This window comes from Brachycentrus maculatus, unplaced genomic scaffold, assembly GCF_059751285.1.
Source record: "Brachycentrus maculatus isolate JH-2025_06_01 unplaced genomic scaffold, ASM5975128v1 h1tg000566l, whole genome shotgun sequence".
Classification (NCBI taxonomy): domain Eukaryota; kingdom Metazoa; phylum Arthropoda; class Insecta; order Trichoptera; family Brachycentridae; genus Brachycentrus; species Brachycentrus maculatus.
The window spans coordinates 540,481-560,162 of record NW_028281308.1 but is presented as its reverse complement, the minus strand read 5'-3'; the positions used below and the strand labels follow the sequence as shown (position 1 = coordinate 560,162).

Sequence of the window (19,682 nt, the reverse complement as noted above, 5' to 3'; positions counted from 1 at the left end):
TTTTGCGGCATCTTTTGATCTCATATCCATGTATACAGTACGGTTAAATGTTATCACTTCTTTTCAGAGATTTTTATCTACTATGATCGCGAATCCGCCTGCAGATGGTGTGTTAACATCTCTCTTTACTGTGCAGGATTCATAGCCAAGGTGAAGGAAGGGGCGGAGAACGTGCAGACTAAACTCCAGGCCAAGGCGGAGATCATAGGGCTGAAGGGCGCTCACTCAGACTCGGGCAGGCGTGAGTACACACCTTCATTACTGCGCAACATGTAAAGGCAACTGGCCGTAACTCGAGTCGCGGCTGTTTGGCGTAACACGGCCCAAAGCATTCTTATAACTGGCTTCTATCATTTTATTTTATTTTAACTCTTATCCGCACCCCGATGGTGCATAGGGCACTGCGTCATATAAACGCAATGTTATCTTGATCGTTTTACACATGAAGGAAAGGTGATCAGTTACCAGTCCAGGGTAATATTGAATAAGTATTACAGTGAAAAAATCACTTGTATTTATTTCACCCCCCTTGGGAATCGAACCCGGGACCTCCAGAACGGTAGCCGAGCGTGCTGACCATTACACTACAGAGGCGGACAATATCATATCAATATCTATCATATACAATCACAGACTGTGCTCCATCTCTTACCTTTACCGAGATATTCATTATCCAAATAGCCGCAAAATTGTATTAATTTGATACAACGCACACTCCTTCCAACAACGTCATATATCAAAAAACTAGATTTTTCAGGAGATCGTTTTTAAAGTGTAAAAACATAATAAAATGTATTAAAAATAAATATCAAGCCACTTATTGAACTTTTTACTGTGCAACAGATCTTTTTAGGTAAAACCTGACTATTTTTTCTCCGTTTAAAAAATATTTAGTATATTTAAAAAATAATTGAACAATACTTTTTCTTCAAAATGCAAAAACAACACTATCTGCCCTGTAGCGGGTAAATATTAAGTTAAAAATACGCCGCTTTTGCTGGGATATAGTACATTTTCTGGGCATTCTGAAAACATGCCCAACTGAAATTTGAGGTTTTTTTTATATATGACGTTGTTGAAAAGAGTGAGGGATATGTGTTGACAAAAAGCATCATTTTAAGTTAACTATAAACTTTATTTTTTTAGTTTATCTTAAAACTACTGTTTTTAACTTGCGGCTATTTGCCTTTGCACATTACTGCGGCTCAGCCGAGTCAAATATAAATGAAAGTAAAGAGAAAAGAAAGCAAACATTTTGATTGCGTTTGAAATGTTTTTAAATCTCATTACTCGTGGGCATGCAATATTCTAGCAGCCGTCAAGAAGGACGCTGTCTGCCATGAGAAATATTCAATATTTCGTGTGTTACCAACAGATGGCGCTGCCATCATTGTAATAAAGCCATTTTTAAAAGTATGTATTTGGAATATATACTGTGACTGATAAATGATGAAAAGTAAAAATAAAAATGAAAAGAAATTTTTTATTTTTTATTTTATTTTTTTAATTTTATTTGGTAAATAAATTAATGTAAAAAAATCACAAGGCATGTAAAATATATTATATCCGTAACATATATATATTTTTAAAGAAATATTATGGCCAGTTGATTGAAAATTGATCGTCCTTCTAGTCGGATTCCGTATAATTTTATATATGAAATATACATACACACTTTTATACATTCAAATGTGCAATTTGCGAATGTTAGTGGAAAAGGGAACAGAGGAAGACCGAGAAAAACTTGGCACGATCAGGTATGCCAAATACTTGAAAGCGGTCAGGTTGGGAGTCGAAGTAAGATAGAGATACATGAACGCGGAAGAGGCGAAGAATGTTTGCAAAGACAGAGTGGTGTGGCGTTCTATTCTCTCTGCCTACCCCTGCGGGGAAGCGGCCTGATGGTTATTTAGTTACAATAGTAAATTAGCCTCCCCACTCGTTGAACCCGTACCCGTGATTCGCCCTGAAGTAAGCCGTGTTGAACTCCGCCGGCTCTCCGTAGTCCCTCGTCTGCCTGACTATCGGCTGGTAGTCGAACCTGTGCGCCTCCATCGGGTGCGCGTAGTGGCGCCAAATCATCACGGATTCGTCCAGAACTGGTCCATTTGGGCCTGGTCTATTCGGCAATCCTCCATTCGGGCCTAGTCCATTCAACAATCCTCCATTTGGGCTCAGTCCATTCGAAAATCCTCCATTCGGGCTTAGTCCATTCGAAAATCTTCCATTTGGGCTTAGTCCATTCAACAATCCTCCATTCGGGCCTTGTCTATTCAATAATCCTCTATTTGGACCTGGCCTATCCGAAAATCTTCCATTTGGGCTAAGTCCATTCAACAATCCTCCATTTGGGCCTTGTCTATTCAATAATCCTCTATTTGGACCTGGTCTATCCGAAAATCTTCCATTTGGGCTTAGTCCATTCAAAAATCCTCCATTCGGGCCTTGTCCATTCAACAATCCTCCACCTGGGCTTAGTCCATTCGACAATCCTCCATCTGGGCTTAGTCCATTCAACAATCCTTCATTCGGGCTAAGTCCATTCAACAATCCTTCATTTGGGCTTAGTCCATTCGACAATCCTCCATCTGGGCTTAGTCCATTCAACAATCCTTCATTCGGGCTAAGTCCATTCAACAATCCTTCATTTGGATTTTGTCCATTCGCCAATCCTCCATTTGGACCTTGTCCATTCGCCAATCCTCCATTAGGGCTTAGTCCATTCAACAATCCTTCATTTGGGTTTTGTCCATTCGCCAATCCTTCATTAGGGCTTAGTCCATTCGCCAATCCTCCATTAGGGCCTGGTCCATGTGGAAGAGGGCGGTGCAGATGAGGCCTCCGATCCAAACGCCGCAGTCTTTCCAACAGCTTGTACCTCTCCGAGAATCCCTGGTCTTCTAATACGTTTCGGTCATGGCCACTTTCCAGTGCTCTCGGATTCCTCGCTGTTATTTCGAGATCGTACTGCAAAAATAATGAAAATTGAAGCGTTAATTGTTGTATTAAACACAGATTTTTTGACTCTACCAAGTTGTATTTTATCGTAAAAAAAACATAAAAAGTTTCGCCTAGTTATGGCATTTTTAAACAATGTCATAACTAGGCGAAACAATTGTCATAAAATAAATTTTTATGTGTTTTTTTTCAACAATTAATACGTAAATTATTATTATTAATACGTAAATGGAGTTCTACAAATTAAACGCCAAATCAATAAATAATAATGAAAATGTTATAAAATAAATTAACTTTGATTTATATATATATATATATATATATATATATATATATATATATATATATATATATATATATATATATATATATATATATATATATATACATATATATATATACATAAATATATATATATATATATATATATATATATATATATATATATATATATATATATATATATATATATATATATATATATATATATATATATATATATATAAACACACACACTCACACACACACACACACATATATTCATTTCAAGGTGGGACATGTCGGAAATGATATCGAAAGTAAAAATTAATTCAAATAAAAAAACACAATGCAAATTGAAGTGAACACCGTAATCCTAGGTACTCGTGATAGGAAATCGAAGGCATTTTTTTTACGACAGGGCATTGTCGTGATTTTACAACTAGGCCATAAACTGATGAATATAGGTCCGCCGTCGTAGTGTGGCGGTCGGCGCGTGTGGCTACCGAGCCAGAAGTCCTTGGCTCGACTCCCAGGGCGGTCAAGACTAGCTGAGATTAGTAATATTATTTTTTGACATCTCATCAAAGATGAAGAAGAATATCGAAGTCTCTCAACATTTTGAGTGTGTCCAAATACTTTTTCACAAATCTGGATTATCTCCAATTATAGGAATTATTTTTCTTATTATTTTTTGACATCTCAACAAAGATGAAGAGGAATATGGAAGTCTGGGCATTTTCGGGGCTGACGACTGTCATAGGCTGGTTTAAGTGATCGCTTTACACGCGTGTAACATTCACCAATTCCACCCATTATTGATAACCACACTACTCAAATTCTTGGAAGTTCTATACATATATATGTATATATATATATATATATATATATATATATATATATATATATATATATATATATATATATATATATATATATATATATATATATATATATATATATTTATATATATATATTTATATTTATATATATATATATATATATATGTATATATATATATATATATATATATATATATATATATATATATATATATATATATATATATATATATATATATATATATATATATATATATGTAATAAAATAACTAGGTACCTACCTATACATTTTATTAAGTACTTACAAAAAGTACCTACATAAAACAGTTCTACCACCAGATGCCGCATGCGTCGCTCAGAATAAAACAAAAGACTTCCGATAATATTATTAACTGTCAGAATCAGATAGATAGATAGATAGATAGATATAAAAATTATTATAAAGATAAATTAAGAATAAACTTTAATTACAAAGTAACACATTGTTTATTTTATTATTATACACCCACTTTGCATATTATTTACACCCAATTTACAAAAGAAAAATATTACCACGTTATATATATATATATATATATATATATATATATATATATATATATATATATATATATATATATATAAATAAACCTATGGGTCGTTAGCCCCGTAAATGCCCAGACTTCCATATTCTTTGTCATCTTTGATGCGATGTCATAAAATAATATGAAAAATAACTCCTGTAATTGGAGATAATCCAGTCAAGTCAATTTTTAATTTTTGTTTTTTTTTTTAATGTCCAAGTACTGTCTACCCTCTGATTGCAAACAGCTATATATGGTATCAAACGTTTTGACCAATATCACTAGTCTGTTTTTGGTTGGCTGGAAGATATGTTTTTGATTGCCTTTTGGCAATAAGCCCGCCAATGTCCTAATCTCTTTTCCTTCCATGAAGTTTAAATAAATAAATATACCCTATTTCGTATGCCGAAGCGCGTATTGTAAGAGAAACGAAAGTCACTTGCGACTTTTTTTAATGATCTTCACAAAGCAGGCTGTACAGATTATGGTCACGTTCGCAAAATACAAAAGACCCCGGTTTTAAAAATTGCGATCACGTCCGGACATTGTTCCTAATAACGTCCGCCAATCGCGTGTCGTCGAACCTCAATTTCGATTTCAAATTCGAAAAGAGAACGCTTGCTCAATTTTATGCGGGAAAAAAATAGTTTCTGGATTGTCTTTGAACGCGACCATAGATGGTTTTGACAGCTACTGTCAAAGTCTTCATCTTTTGTTTTGAATATTGAAAGCATTAACTTTGTGGATCATATTGACATATCGCTCACTCCTTTCAAGAACGTCATAAATCAAAAATCGTCATTTTTCAGTTGTGCATGTTTTCGGAATGCCCAGAAAATGTACTATATCCCAGCAAAAGAGGCATATTTTTAACTTAATATTTGCCCACTACAGGGCAGAAAGTGTTATTTTGCATTTGGAAGAAAAGGTATTGTTTAATTATTTTTTTTAAATATACTAAATATTTTTCAAATGGAGAAAAAACCTTCAGGTTTTACCTAAAAAGATTTGTTGCACAGTAAAAAGTTACATAAGTGGCTTGATATTTATTTTTAATGCATTGTGTTATATTTTTAAACTCTAAAAACGTTCTCCTGAAATATCACGTTTTTTTATTTATGACGTTCTTGAAAGGAGTGAGCGATATTATTTCGAGAAATAAAAATACTTTGTGTTCTGATCCACTCACATTTTTATTTAACCAACTAGTTTCGGCAACAACCTGTTGCCCTCTTCAGGGTTACATTTATTAGTAATAAATGTAACCCTGAAGAGGGCAACAGGTTGTTGCCGAAACTAGTTGGTTAAATAAAAATGTGAGTGGATCAGAACACAAAGTATTTTTATTTCTCGAAATAATATCTTCATCTTTTTCTTGTCTTTTTAGACTGTTGAGGTCAGCACTCTTCGTCCTCAGGTTGTAGACTCTTCTATCATGGACAACGTCACCTAGGCCATGCCTTGCAACCATGTTATCTTTCTACAGCATCCATGAATTATTTAGCCTTCTTCTAGATGTCTTTCGAGGAAGATCCATAGCGATTTCCTGGTTCAGAGTGACATCTGTCAAAATGTCATTTTCTAATAATAATAATAATAAAAAAAACTAGCTTACTAACCATCGCGTCGCTTCACTGCGAGGGTAGGCAGACAGAATAGAACGCCACACCAATCTGTATTTTTTTATAACTTACCTCCAAGCAAACAGTCTTCGTCTCTCCCACATTCGCAAAGCTAATCGCGCCAGTCATTGCGCAAATTTTATATACTGCACATTTCTAACTAACTGACCAACTTTCCATCACGCCACTTCCTGCAGGGGTAGGCAGAGAGACAAGAACACCACCCCAATCCGTCCTTGCAGACAATCTTCGCCTCTTCCACATTCATGCATCTCCTCATACATACCCGCCAATTATTCCGACTCCTGACCTGACTATTTGCAAATATTTGAAAATGTTCTATCACGCCAAGTTTTCTTCGGTCTTCCTCTGTTCCTGTGAGATTTCGAGGTATTGTATTGTTTAAAACCGAAAGTACGCGATTAGCGCGCTTGTCTTTGCTGTGATTCAATTATACGAATATTTTTCATCGAGATAGTTTTGTCACCCTATTATACGTTTTTATTGTATTCAATATTACCCTGGACTGGTACCTGAAGCGGAGGGCTGATCACCTATCCTTCTTGTGTTAACGATCAAGATAACACTGCGTTTATATAATGCAGTGCCCTATGCACCATTGGGGTGCGGATAAGGTGCAGATTTGAATGAATTATACGTTTTTAGTATTCTTTCTTATTCTAAATACCATCTCAATCTCGTCGCTTCTAACTGCCGGTAGAATAGCATTCCATGCCATCGGACCAGCAACGGCAAAGACATGGGATATTTAGAGCTGGGAAGGAAAAACCCATGGCAGTTGTAGTGGCCGATGGAGGCGTAAGACATCAGGCAATCCTATAGGGAATTCGTCTGGAATGCACAGACTTTTTTGATACTCTGAGGCCGTATTATGCATTGATTTGTACGTGAACAGATGGAGTTTACAGTGCAGTGCGTGCAGTAGTGGGGTGATATGACTGAATTTATCGATTTCAACATTTTGAGTGTGTTCAAATACTTGTTCACAAATCTGGATTATCTCCAATTATAAGATTAGCTAAATGCCCATACTTCCGTATTCTTCTTCATCTTTGTTGAGATGTCAAAAAATAATATGAAAAATAACTCCTATAATTGGAGATAATCCAGATTTGTGTACAATTATTTGGACACACTCAAAATGATACAATTGAAGACCAACTATGTGAGAAGTCGGAAAATAACAGGTAATATTGATCTAGGTGAAATACAGTGCCCTACGCACCACCGGGCGCCGATAAGATTATTCGTATTTCCTTTAACACTAATTGCAGTCGATCATATAGATGGCTCGTACATATTCCGTTGTATGTGTGTTTTTTACTTGATTTCGAATCGCCTTAAAAAGGGCCTTAGTTCAAAAAGTGCCTTCTTAGGTCTATTGCAATATCAGACGTGTAGGTGCAATAAAAGGTGTCGATCATTATAAATATCGGATATTTTACAATTGTCTTGGGGTATCTGGTTGTTCGGTGGTAGTGGTGACTAGGTTTTTACTGGTGAGGAGAGATCATTAGCGGTCTTTTTTGAGACATTTTAGGATATTTATTTGTGTTGATGAAGGGATATCTTGAATCATGAATGGACTTTTTTGGGACCTTTTTATATTTGTACTTATGAGGAGATATCATGAACTGTCTTTTTTGGGACCTTTTTTATTTGTACTTATGAAGAGAGATCATGAACGGTCTTTTTTGGGACCTTTTTTTATTTGTACTTTTGAGGAGAGATCATGAACGGTCTTTCTTGGGGCCGTTTTATATATCTGATGGGGAGGGATCATTAACGGTCTCTTTTGAGACCGTTTAATATTTGTTCTGATGAGGAGAGATCATGAACAGTCTCTTTTGGGACCCTTTTATTAATCACGTGCTTCAGTAGAGAGTGTGTATTATGCAGTGCGTTTTCAAACAGGCTTAGTAAGTCTCATCTTACCTTCATTGGCGCACTTCGTATCAGCAGTGCCGTCGCTTCGACAGCCAGATCATCGTCATCTTCAGATCTTTCCATCATCCGCTGTTCCGTTTCATCTAAAAGCTGTGATCGTCTCTCGTGGTCTTCGTCCTGAGTCCTGTTTTTATTGATCAGCCTCTTTTCAATCTTGATGAGCACTCTCTGTCTCTTTCTGACGTGTCTTTTTGCATCATTTCTCTCTTCATCGTCCTTTTGGACGTCTTCACCTTCTTGGCTCTTTTGCCCGAATTCATCAGCATCATCTTTGTCAAGTTTCACCTCACTTTTAACCACAATCTTTGGTGATAAGTAGTCGTCATCTTCTTCATCTTTATGTGCTACTTCCTCACAAATACAGGCACTTTCTTCTTTGATCAAATCAGAGATATCAGCTTCTCCGACTTCTAAATCTTGTATTTCTGTTGGTTTTCTTCTACCATCATTATTTTCTATATTTTTATCATTTTTATTGAAAAAAGCGTAGGGATTTTTTTCTTGTTTTCTCATATCTGTGGCAAAGATTTCAGAATTTAGTTTTTTCATATTTGCTCTGTAATTATTCTCGGGGACATCATATACGCTTGTTATTTTTGAATCTTGCAAATTCTCAAATGCATCTCGTGTAAAAACATATTCATTTGATGCCCTAATTTTTGGATGACGCATTTTCATTTCTTCAAGTCTGATTCTGTCATCTTTTTTTGTTTCGACTTTATCCGAGCGATGTTGTAATCTTGGTTTGAATTTTGCGCTATGTTCTTTTAACGTCTCTTCCAAATATCCCCCTTTACCGGACGTGACGGACCTCTGAAAATTGAATTTGAAATTTGCATTTTGAGATCTTCGTCATTTGGTTGTATCGGATGGGTTCACACCAAAAATGCAAGGTCACCGCTTACCTTAGACTTGTCGGCGCTACTTTCGTGTTTCGCTTCTTCGCTCATTCCTCTTGCAGTCTCCTGGAAGCCGTCTACAAGGTTCTTAAAATATTCTGTCGAAAAAAATAAACCTAGTGGCTCATTGTGATTGTAATGTCTTTGTCTGTCTTTATTTTTCGTGTATTGCCAATCTATATTTGACTCAGATTCCAGATAACCGTTGGTATTCTGTTCACCGGTTTCAATTTTTGGTTTTTCATATATACCAGCTTGGTTTTCAGCCTCTTTTGACGCTGGTCTGGTCCAATCATCTCTTTCAACTATGCTCCCTTTGGCTTTTTCTGCTAGCTTGGCGTTTTTCGATCCCACTTTGCTCAATTTAGCTGCTTCTTCATTTATAGTTTTTAAGTTGTTTTTTAATTTTAGCTTATCTTCGTTTCCTATATTGCTATCTGCCTCTTCTTCTTCTTCTTTATTTGACGGCAGTACTTTAAAGTTGACCGTTACCTTTTGTTTAATTTTTACAACTTCGTTTGGTCCAACTTCTTTCCTCATCGAAGTGTCTAGAACATCAGCAACCTTTTTTCCTTTTGGCTTTTTACTACATATACAGTTTTTCATCTCGTTCAAACTGTGACTGCCATTTTCTCCGTCTCTCTTCTCTGAGCTAACCGCAATATTTTCATTGAAATCATGGTTCATTGCATATTTTATCTGGGCCTTTTCAACTTCAACATTTTCGTAATCTCCAAAAAGATCATGGATTCTGTCATCATCTCTCGTACTCGCGTCAAACACCTTTGTAACTGCTCCAAACTGCATCAATCCTTCATTTATTACCTTGGGATCAGCATTTTGTAAGAGTTGTTGGCTTAGCGTCTTCCTTATGACAGCCGCCAAGGGCTTGTCTCTAGATTCAAGCATAGCCAAGTCTACTTTTTCAATAATCGCTCCAGGATGCTGCGAACGTAACACCCGCTCTGCGAAATCGCCATCTTCGATTTCAATCATTTTTATTATAGGCTTGTTTGATTTTACCGTCTCGGCTTTCATTCTTTCCTCAATCAGACTCGCTAATATATTGCTGACGGCTTCGAGTCTCGCTATATCCGAATTGTCGCTAGGATCATGTTTTTTGAAGGCGTTTTCAGCTAAAGGATTTTCATATCCTTTGACCATTATCGCGTTGGTTTCAGAAGCTCCGGTTTCGTCAATTTTAGCATCGTTTGGCGTCCGAACAGTCTGAGCTATCAATTTTGCTAGTGCGTCATTGGTCGGTTGATTGCCATCATATTCTACCTTTTCCAAGACTGCGTTTGGGTGGTGGGATTTCAACATCTGCAAGAAATTATCTGAATTTCCGCTGTTCAGATAAACGATTTTCACCGCGTCTGTGTTCTTCGTATACCCTTCCTTTTTCTTTCCGAGGTAACCGTTTATTACATTGTTATCTTGAGGAGATATTTTGGCATTGATCAGACTCAAAAGGGTTTGTTGGCCATCTTGAAAGTCCGACAAATCCAACGTTTCATATTCAACATTCGGGTGTTTAAATTTTGTGACTCTTTTAATGAACTCGTCTGGGTCTTCTCCGTCTCTTATCTCTGGTGGTTTGAATTCTGGAATTGTACTCTTGAATTCTGGAACTGCTTTTTTGAATTCTGGAATTGTTTTTTTTAATTTTGGAATTGTTTTCATGAAATCCGTAAATCTGGCGTTTTCTTCTCCGTTTGTTGGTTGTCCTTCTGGTGTGATCGTTTTAACGTCGTCTTCTTCATTTCTATAATCCCAGACAGGTGTAATTTCTTCATCTTTATATTTTTCAAATACTTGGACACGTTTTCCATTATTGTTTGCTCCAGAAACCACGACATTTTTTATTCTTTTTCCAAAAAGAGACGAAAACGACTGATCAACATAAAAAACGAATTAAATCAAAATTAGAATGCGATATTTTAAATTATATTCTTAACTGGAAAAAAAGCTAACTTATCATCACGCCGCTTCCCCGCAGGGGTGGACAGAGAATAGAACGCCACACCAATCAGTCTTTTTAAAAAAAATCGCCTTTTCCAAATTCATGCATCTCCTCATACATACCCGCCGATTATTCCGGCACCTGAAATGACCAAGTATTCCTAAGGAATACTTGGTATGATAAGTATTTGAAATACTTGATCATACCAAGTATTCCTCGGTCTTCCCTTGCTTCTATTTCCAACTACACTCGCCTCATAAATTTATTTTACTTTTTACTTCCTCGTTCCACGCGCTCAAACAATCTCTACACACCTTTTACGTTTGATGGATATGGACGCTTTATGTGTGAGTTCAAAACAGACATCTATGGTAGAATTGAGAGTGTATAAAAGAAAAAGAGAGAGACAGTGATCACTTAACCAGGCTGTGACAGGTCATAAGCCCTGTTTATACCCAGACTTCCATATTCTTCTTCGTCTATGTTGAGATATACATATTTTTTTTTACATGAAAATTCCAGCTTACCCTATGAGCGTCGCTCTCCACGGATATCTGATCGTTCGGGTACGTTTCCAAATCGTCGATTGGCGGTCTGTCCTCTCTCGGTACGGCCGCACAGAGCGCCGCCAGCGAGAGGAGAAGCACTGTAAACTGAAAAAAAATATGGCTATAATTTTCAATCACAATACCGTTAGTGTGTCCATATTTTGTTCACAAATTTGAATTTTTCCACTTAGCTGATTTTTACGTTGACATATCGCTCACTCCTTTCAAGAACGTCATAAATCAAAATTCGTCAATTTTCAGTTGTGCATGTTTTCGGAATGCCCAGAAAATGTACTATATCCCGGCAAAAGAGGCATATTTTTAACTTGACATTTACCCACTCCAGGGCAGAAAGTGTTGTTTTTGCATTTTGAAGAAAAGGTATTGCTTAATTATTTTTTTAAATAAACTATATATTTTTCAAATGGAGAAAAAACCATCAGGTTTTACCTAAAAAGATCTGTTGCACAGTTAAAAGTTCAGTAAGTGGCTTGATATTTATTTTTAACATAATGTGTTATATTTTTAAACTTTAAAAACGTTCTCCTGAAAAATCAAGTATTTTGATTTATGACATTCTTGAAAGGAGTGAGCGATATATTAACAGTTATGAAGAAGAATTTGAATGTCGAGAACACATGTCGCTCACTCCTTTCAACAACGTCATATATCAAATGACTTGATTTTTCAGAAGATCGTTTTTAAAGTTTAAAAATATGAAACAATGTATTAAAAATACATATCAAGCCACTTATTGAACTATTTACTGTGCAACAGATCTTTTTAGGTAAAACCTGAAGGATTTTTCTCCATTTTAAAAATATGTCGTAAATTTAAAAAAACATTTAAACACTACCTTTTCTTTAAAATGCAAAAACAACACTTTCTGCCCTGTAGCGGGTAAATATTGAGTTAAAAATATGCCGCTTCTGCTGGGATATAGTACGTTTTCTTGGCATTCCGAAAACATGCACAACTGGAAATTGACGATTTTTGATATATGATGTTGTTGAATGAAGTGAGCGATATGTGATAGAAGGTGTCAATTAATAAAAATAAAAAAATATGTATATAAATGTGTATATATATATATATATATATATATATATATATATATATATATATATATATATATATATATATATATATATATATATATATATATATATATATATATATATATATATATATATATATATATATATATATATATATATATATATATATATATATATATATATATATATATATATATATATATATATATATATATATATATATATATATATATATAATGGTGAACGTCACACGTGTCTAAAGCTTCCACTGAACCAGCCTATGACAGTCGTAAGCTACGTAAATGCCCAGACTTCCATATTCTTCCACAACTATGTTGAGATGTCAAAAAATAACAGGTAATTTTTTATATAGATAACACTCCGTCAATGAAATACAGTGCCCTACGCTCCACCGGGCGCCGATAAGAGTCGAAAAATAAAACTTTCACACTTTTTTTTACATCGTATAAAAACGTAACTATGCGTATATTGTATGGGCACGTCTCCTAGACGAATGTGCGTCCGGGAGTCGCGCGGTCGCGGCGCGAGGGTTAGCTACAGAGGACAGACACTCACCGCACGCTTCATGGCCGCACAGCTTTGCCCAACTGACGGCGAGTCGCGTTCGCTCCCATATTTATAGCGTTCACCGTTCGCCTAGCCGTTTTCTAAACAATCCAGATGAACCTTTTTCAATGGTGCTTTGTCTGCCTGCGTGGTGTATGGTCAGCGCGCTCAGCCCGGAGGTCCCTGGCTCGATTCCCAGCGAGGGGTAAAAATAAATATTGATGATTTTACAAACTAATATTTATTTAATATATATAAAAGATTTATATTATCCACTGACACTTAGTGATGGAATTGCATTTTTAATATATTATCAGATTAAAACCAATATTTTTAGCTTTTCCACTTTATTTTTATTTGACCAGCGACCGGGTTTCACAGCGACCAGTCTGATGATGTCGGTAACGACGAAACCCGGTCGCTGGTCAAATAAAATTAAACTGGAAAAGCTAAAAATATTTATTTTAATCTAATAATATATTAATATATATAACACCAAATGTAAAAATTATACATTCATATTTTTATTATTATTTAATCCTCATCCGAAACCGATGGTGCATAGGGCACTGCACGATATAAACGCACTGTTATCGTGATCGTTAACACATGAATGTATGTATATATATATATATATATATATATATATATATATATATATATATATATATATATATATATATATATATATATATATATATATATATATATATATATATATATATATATATATATATATATATATATATATATATATATATATATATATATATATATATATATATATATATATATATATATATATATATATATATATATATATATATATATATATATATATATATATATATATATATATATATATATATATATATATATATATATATATATATATATATATATATATATATATATATATATATATATATATATATATATATATATATATATATATATATATATATATATATATATATATATATATATATATATATATATATATATATATATATATATATATATATATATATATATATGCTAAGATGATATGAGATCCAAATACAGACTCCCTCCAATAGTAAAATCCATATTCAGACTAGCTTCTATAGTAAGATCCAGATTCAGACTAGCTTCCATAGAAAGATTCAAATTTAGACTCGCTCCTTATAGAAAACGTAAAAAAAGATACAGGGGTAGCTTCATTCACTTCGCCTCAACCTTAGAACTCTCCACGTCCCTCTAAATTGTCTTCAGAGTCGGAATAATGAGGAGACGCGTGAATGTGGAAGAGGCGACGATTGTTTGCGAAGACGCACTGATTCGGCGTTCCGTCACGGTCAGTCAGCGAGCCGAACAGAATGCTTGTGCTCGGTAACGAAGAGAGTCGACGATCTTTTGTATTTTATAATATTTGTATTAACTGTGTTACCTAACATCGCCGCACATTCTCCGCTTCCTTCCGGTCACAGCTGAGGAAGCGAAAACGGTCACATACGCATTCATTACCATCAAAAAGTCATTAATTTTGTATCATTTTTTAATTTAATTAACGTAATTATGGGTTTGTCCCGTGCATGTTTGAAATTCCACCGAAAACAATGCGGATTTTCTTGCTAAATATAAGCCATCTAAAAAATATGAGTTTCAATATATCGCTGACTCCTTTCAAGAACGTCATATCGCTCACTCCTTTCAAGAACGTCAGAAATAAAAAAACTGATTTTTCAGGAGAACGTTTTTAAAGTTTAAAAATATAATACAATGTATTACAAATTAATATCGAGCCACTTATTGAACTTTTTACCGTGCAACAGATCTTTTTAGGTATTATCTGAAGGTTTTTTCTCCATTTGAAAAATATTAAATATGTTTAAAAAAATAATCAAAGAATACCTTTTCTTAAAAATGCAAAAACGAAATTTTCTGCCCTGTAGCGGGTAAATATCGGTTAAAAATATGCCTCTTTTGCTGAGATATAGTACATATTCTGGGCATTCTGAAGACATGCACAACTGAAAATTGACGATTTTTGATTTATGACGTTCTTGAAAGGAGTGAGCGATATATCAAAAATCGTCAATTTTCAGTTGTGCATGTTTTCGGAATGTCCAGAAAATGTACTACATCCCAGCAAAAGCGGCATATTTTTAACTTATTATTTACCCGCCACGGGGCAGATAGTGTTGTTTTTGCATTTTCAAGAAAAGGTATTGTTTAATTATTTTTTTAAATATACTAAAAAAATTTCAAATGGAGAAAAAATCTTCAAGTTTTACCTAAAAAGATCTTTTGCACAGTAAAAAATTCAGTAAGTGGCTTGATATGTATTTTTAATACATTGTATTATATTTTGAAACTTTAAAAACGATCTCCTGAAAAAATCAAGTTTTTTGATTTATGACGTTGTTGAAAGGAGTGAGCGATATGTAGAGACTGCCACATCATAGTATCAGTGTGCTCGGTTTATACCGAATCAAGAAGTATACTCCAAAAATTAAATGTCTCGCAATTTTGTACCTTCAGGAATTTAAAGAATCGTGATTTTAAGTTTCTACGTATTAAATATCTCGTGATTTTTAGATTCCATTAATTAAATATGTCGTGATTATAAGCTTCCAATAATTAAATTGTTTGCCTCCGTAGTGTAATGGTCAGCACGCTCGGCTACCGTTCTCGAGGTCCCGGGTTCGATTCCCAGGGAAGGGTTAAATAAATATTAGTGATTTTTTAATTCTAATATTTATTCAATATTATCCCGGACTGGTAACTGAAGTGGAGGGCTGATCACCTTTTCTTCATGTGCTAACGATCAAGATAACACGTTTATATGATGCAGTGCCCTATGCACCATTGGGGTGTGGATAAGGGTTTGATTGATTGAATAATTAAATATCTCATGAGTTTTCGATGCCATTATTTAAATATCTCGTGATTTTAGGCTTCTAATAATTAAATATCTTATGAGTTTAAGCCTTCACTAATTAAATATCTCGTGAGTTTAAGTTTCCTCCAATGAAATATTTCGTGAATTTAATCTTCCATTCATTAAATATCTCGTGATTTTAAGCCCCCACCAATTAAATATCTCATAATTTTAGGCCCTCACCAATTAAATATTTCATAATTTTAAGCCCTCACCAATTAAATATTTCATAATTTTAAGCCCTTACCAATTAAATATCTCATAATTTTAAGCCCTCCCCAATTAAATATATCATAATTTTAAGGCTTCACCAATTAAATATCTCATAATTTTAAGCCCTCCTCAATTAAATATCTCGTAATTTTAAGCCCTCACCAATTAAATATCTCATATTTTTAAGCCCTCACCAATTAAATATCTCGTAATTTTAAGCCCTCACCAATTAAATATCTCATAATTTTAAGCCCTCCCCAATTAAATATCTCATCATTTTAAGCCCTCACTAATTAAACATCTCATAATTGTAAGCCCTCCTCAATTAAATATCTCATAACTTTAAGCCCTCACCAAGTAAATATCTCATAATTTTAATCCCTCACCAACTAAATATCTCATAATTTTAAGCCCTCCCCAATTAAATATCTCATAATTTTAAGCCCTCACTAATTAAATATCTCAACATTTTAATCCCTCACCAATTAAATATCTCATAACTTTAAGCCCCCACCAATTAAATATCTCAAAATTTCAAGCTTCAGAGAATTAAATCTCGTATTTTGTAAAACCATTTCCTCGCAATTTTAATCGGTTTCCTTTTACTGTGAGTTTAAAATAAATCATAGGCCGTCATAAGGAAAATACTTACACATACTATAGTGAAATAATTCAGGAAACCTAATAAAAGCCTTCGCATAATATCACGTAGGTAATCACTAAACCTGACACAATTAGACCCGTGACTCATGGCTAACGGTTACTTTCCGGTTATATGATTCGGATGGTAATCGTTTCTTTTTCTCAGTAAAACGTCTCTAATCCGTCGGAATGCGGGAAAAGTCTTCTTCTTCTTGGTGTAGGCCTTGCGGCCTGTTTTTAAGAGAGATTAGCCTCCTGCGATGTCGATTCCCAGCTGTCAATCCATCCCTTTGGTCGTCTACCTTGGGGGTGGCCGTGCAGTGCAATGTGGGGAGTTTGGATGGTTCCATTCTCCTCACACGCGCACACCATTGTCTCCTTCGTTGCTTTCCCACATGAAATATTAATAATTTCATCTAATTTAACATACTTAACTTATAAAGGATTGTGTTAGGCTCGTGAAGTGTTTATAACAGCCGATATAATCAATATTTTCATTCATCATTTTCTTTTGCGAAATTCGCCTTCGTGAAAACTTTGTTTTCGTAAGTTGGCAATGAATGACGTCACAGAAACGAATCCACACTACTACCATTACGGCTATATAATAATAATAATAATAAAGCCCCTATCCGCACCCCAATGGTGCATAGGGCACTGCGTCATATTAACGCAGTGCTATCTTGATCGTTTACACATGAAGGAAAAGTGATCAGCCCTCCGCTTCAGGCACCAGTCCATGGTAACATTGAACAAATATTACAGTGAAAAAAAAAAACGGCTATATAAAGCAGACACATAAAGGGATACGCCCCATAACACGCCCGATGACGTAAAATTTGATGACGTACAGCGGTGTCCGTCTTTCATTTTATAAAAATATGTAAAGTTTAAACCTTCATATCTCCCTTAGTTCCCTACAGATGTCAATAAGAATGCTACCGATAGTCTTGTGATTTTTCATAGTAATTTACTAGCCAATAATAACACGTCACGAGAATGGCTCATTCGCCCACCGTAGTTCGCGCTGGAAGAGAGCGTCGAACCTTGGCCATTTAGTTTTATTATTATATGGCCAGTTTCCTTGAAGAAACACATTCTTTTATGGTGTTTTTTCGGAAATAATTTACATTTGTGGTAAAGGCGCCATATTTGCGTCAAGTCAGTGAACGGACGGCGACTCTAACATTAAATAATAAAATCTTATTTCAGCATTTTTCACTTCGCTTTTAAATTTTTATATGGTTAAATTAAATCTTAATTTTTTTTATAAATAGAAAAATATTTGTATAACTTGTAAAATTATATTTTAACCATACAAAAACAACACTTTTTTTACAATATTGAGAATAAAATCGAATAGCAGCTTCGAATATAGTGAGAATGAAATCGAAATGCAGCTTCGAATATAGTAAGAATAAAATCGAATTGCAGCTACGAATATAGTAAGAATAAAATCGAATTGTAGCTTCGAATGTAGTTAGAATAAAAACGAATTGCAACTTTGAATATAGTAAGAATAAACTCGAATTGCAGCTTCGAATATAGTAAGAATAAACTCGAATTGCAGCTTCGAATATAGTAAGAATAAAATCGAATTGCAGCTACGAATATAGTAAGAATAAAATCGAATTGTAGCTTCGAATGTAGTAAGAATAAAAACGAATTGCAACTTTGAATATAGTAAGAATAAACTCGAATTGCAGCTTCGAATATAGTAAGAATAAACTCGAATTGCAGCTTCGAATATAGTAAGAATAAAATCGAATATAATTAAAATAAACTCGAATCGCAGCTTCGAATATAGTAAGAATAAACTCGAATTGCAACTTCGAATATAGTAAGAATAAACTCGAATGGCAGCTTCAAATATAGTAAGAATAAAATCGAAATGCAGCTTCGAATATAGTAAGAATAAAATCGAATATAGTAAGAATAAACTCGAATTGCGGCTTCGAATATAGTAAGAATATAATCGAATATAATAAGAATAAACTCGAATTGCAGCTTCGAATATAGTAAGAATAAAATCTAATATAATAAGAATAAAATCGAATTGCAGCTTCGAATATAGTAATAAAATCGAATTGCAGCTTCTTTCACATCACTTTTAAATTTAAGTATATTAAACTATATTATTTTTATAGGTATATCAGAAACTGTCAACAATCGCGACTCTCGAAAATCAGCATAGAAATCCAGATGGTTGGAAATTACGCTAGCTTACGAGGGTTGAAATTCCAGCTGTGCAAAATCTATCATGAATATATGGTTGTTCCAGCCAGCTCCCTGGAGTCGTCCGCGGCCAGCGGGGGCTCCCGGCGCGCGGGGGGCGCCACGGAGCCCAGCCACTCCATGGAGATCGCGCAGGTGCTGCTGTCGCTGCTGCACGCCTGGGGGCTGGACCCCGACCTGGACCGCGTGTGCGAGGCCAAGCTGGGGCTGCTCAGGCCCATGGTGAGTGCTGGTGTCCCCCGGTCGACTGTCGCTTGAGAGTGTGTGTCCCCCGGTCGACTGTCGCTTGAGAGTGTGTGTCTCCCGGTCGACTGTCGCTTGAGAGTGTGTCTAGGGCAGCTCAAACTGTGCCAATTCCTGGAATACAGGGATATTGAAAGGTTGTTAATGTTGATTCCCGGTAAAATCGGATTTTTTTTTCTC

At 34.9% G+C, this 19,682-nt stretch overlaps 3 protein-coding genes across 8 annotated transcripts in view; 1 reads left to right on the top strand and 2 right to left on the bottom strand.

The window, feature by feature from the left end:
* Positions 1-19,682, top strand: part of Rbcn-3B (WD repeat-containing protein Rbcn-3B) — a 75,681-nt gene that overhangs the window by 38,365 nt on the left and 17,634 nt on the right. For all 6 annotated transcript variants that reach the window (XM_088273334.1, XM_088273331.1, XM_088273337.1 and 3 more), the window contains 2 exons: positions 137-241; positions 19,306-19,481. In XM_088273334.1, coding sequence (XP_088129460.1) covers positions 137-241; positions 19,306-19,481 — 281 coding nt within the window. The remainder of the gene's footprint in view (positions 1-136; positions 242-19,305; positions 19,482-19,682) is intronic.
* Positions 1,482-13,313, bottom strand: LOC148301404 (uncharacterized). Its single transcript, XM_088273349.1, has 3 exons — positions 13,256-13,313; positions 11,601-11,726; positions 1,482-2,967 (listed from the first exon to the last, which is right to left on the bottom strand). Exons 1-3 carry the CDS (start codon positions 13,265-13,267, stop codon positions 1,927-1,929), a joined length of 1,179 nt encoding a protein of 392 aa, XP_088129475.1. The 5' UTR covers positions 13,268-13,313; the 3' UTR covers positions 1,482-1,926.
* Positions 8,191-10,793, bottom strand: LOC148301405 (uncharacterized). The gene is made up of 2 exons (XM_088273281.1): positions 9,117-10,793; positions 8,191-9,024 (listed from the first exon to the last, which is right to left on the bottom strand). Exons 1-2 carry the CDS (start codon positions 10,791-10,793, stop codon positions 8,191-8,193), a joined length of 2,511 nt encoding a protein of 836 aa, XP_088129407.1.

What these genes read in the sequence shown, in the direction of transcription:
- LOC148301405 (XM_088273281.1), bottom strand. Translation starts at nt 10,793, where the DNA reads ATGAAAACAATTCCAAAATTAAAAAAAACAATTCCAGAATTCAAAAAA. An exon ending in GTAGCGCCGACAAGTCTAAG is followed by an intron (nt 9,025 to 9,116) that starts GTAAGCGGTGAC and finishes TTCAATTTTCAG; the next exon opens with AGGTCCGTCACGTCCGGTAA.
- LOC148301404 (XM_088273349.1), bottom strand. An exon ending in TGGAGAGCGACGCTCATAGG is followed by an intron (nt 2,968 to 11,600) that starts GTAAGCTGGAAT and finishes TTATTTTTGCAG; the next exon opens with TACGATCTCGAAATAACAGC.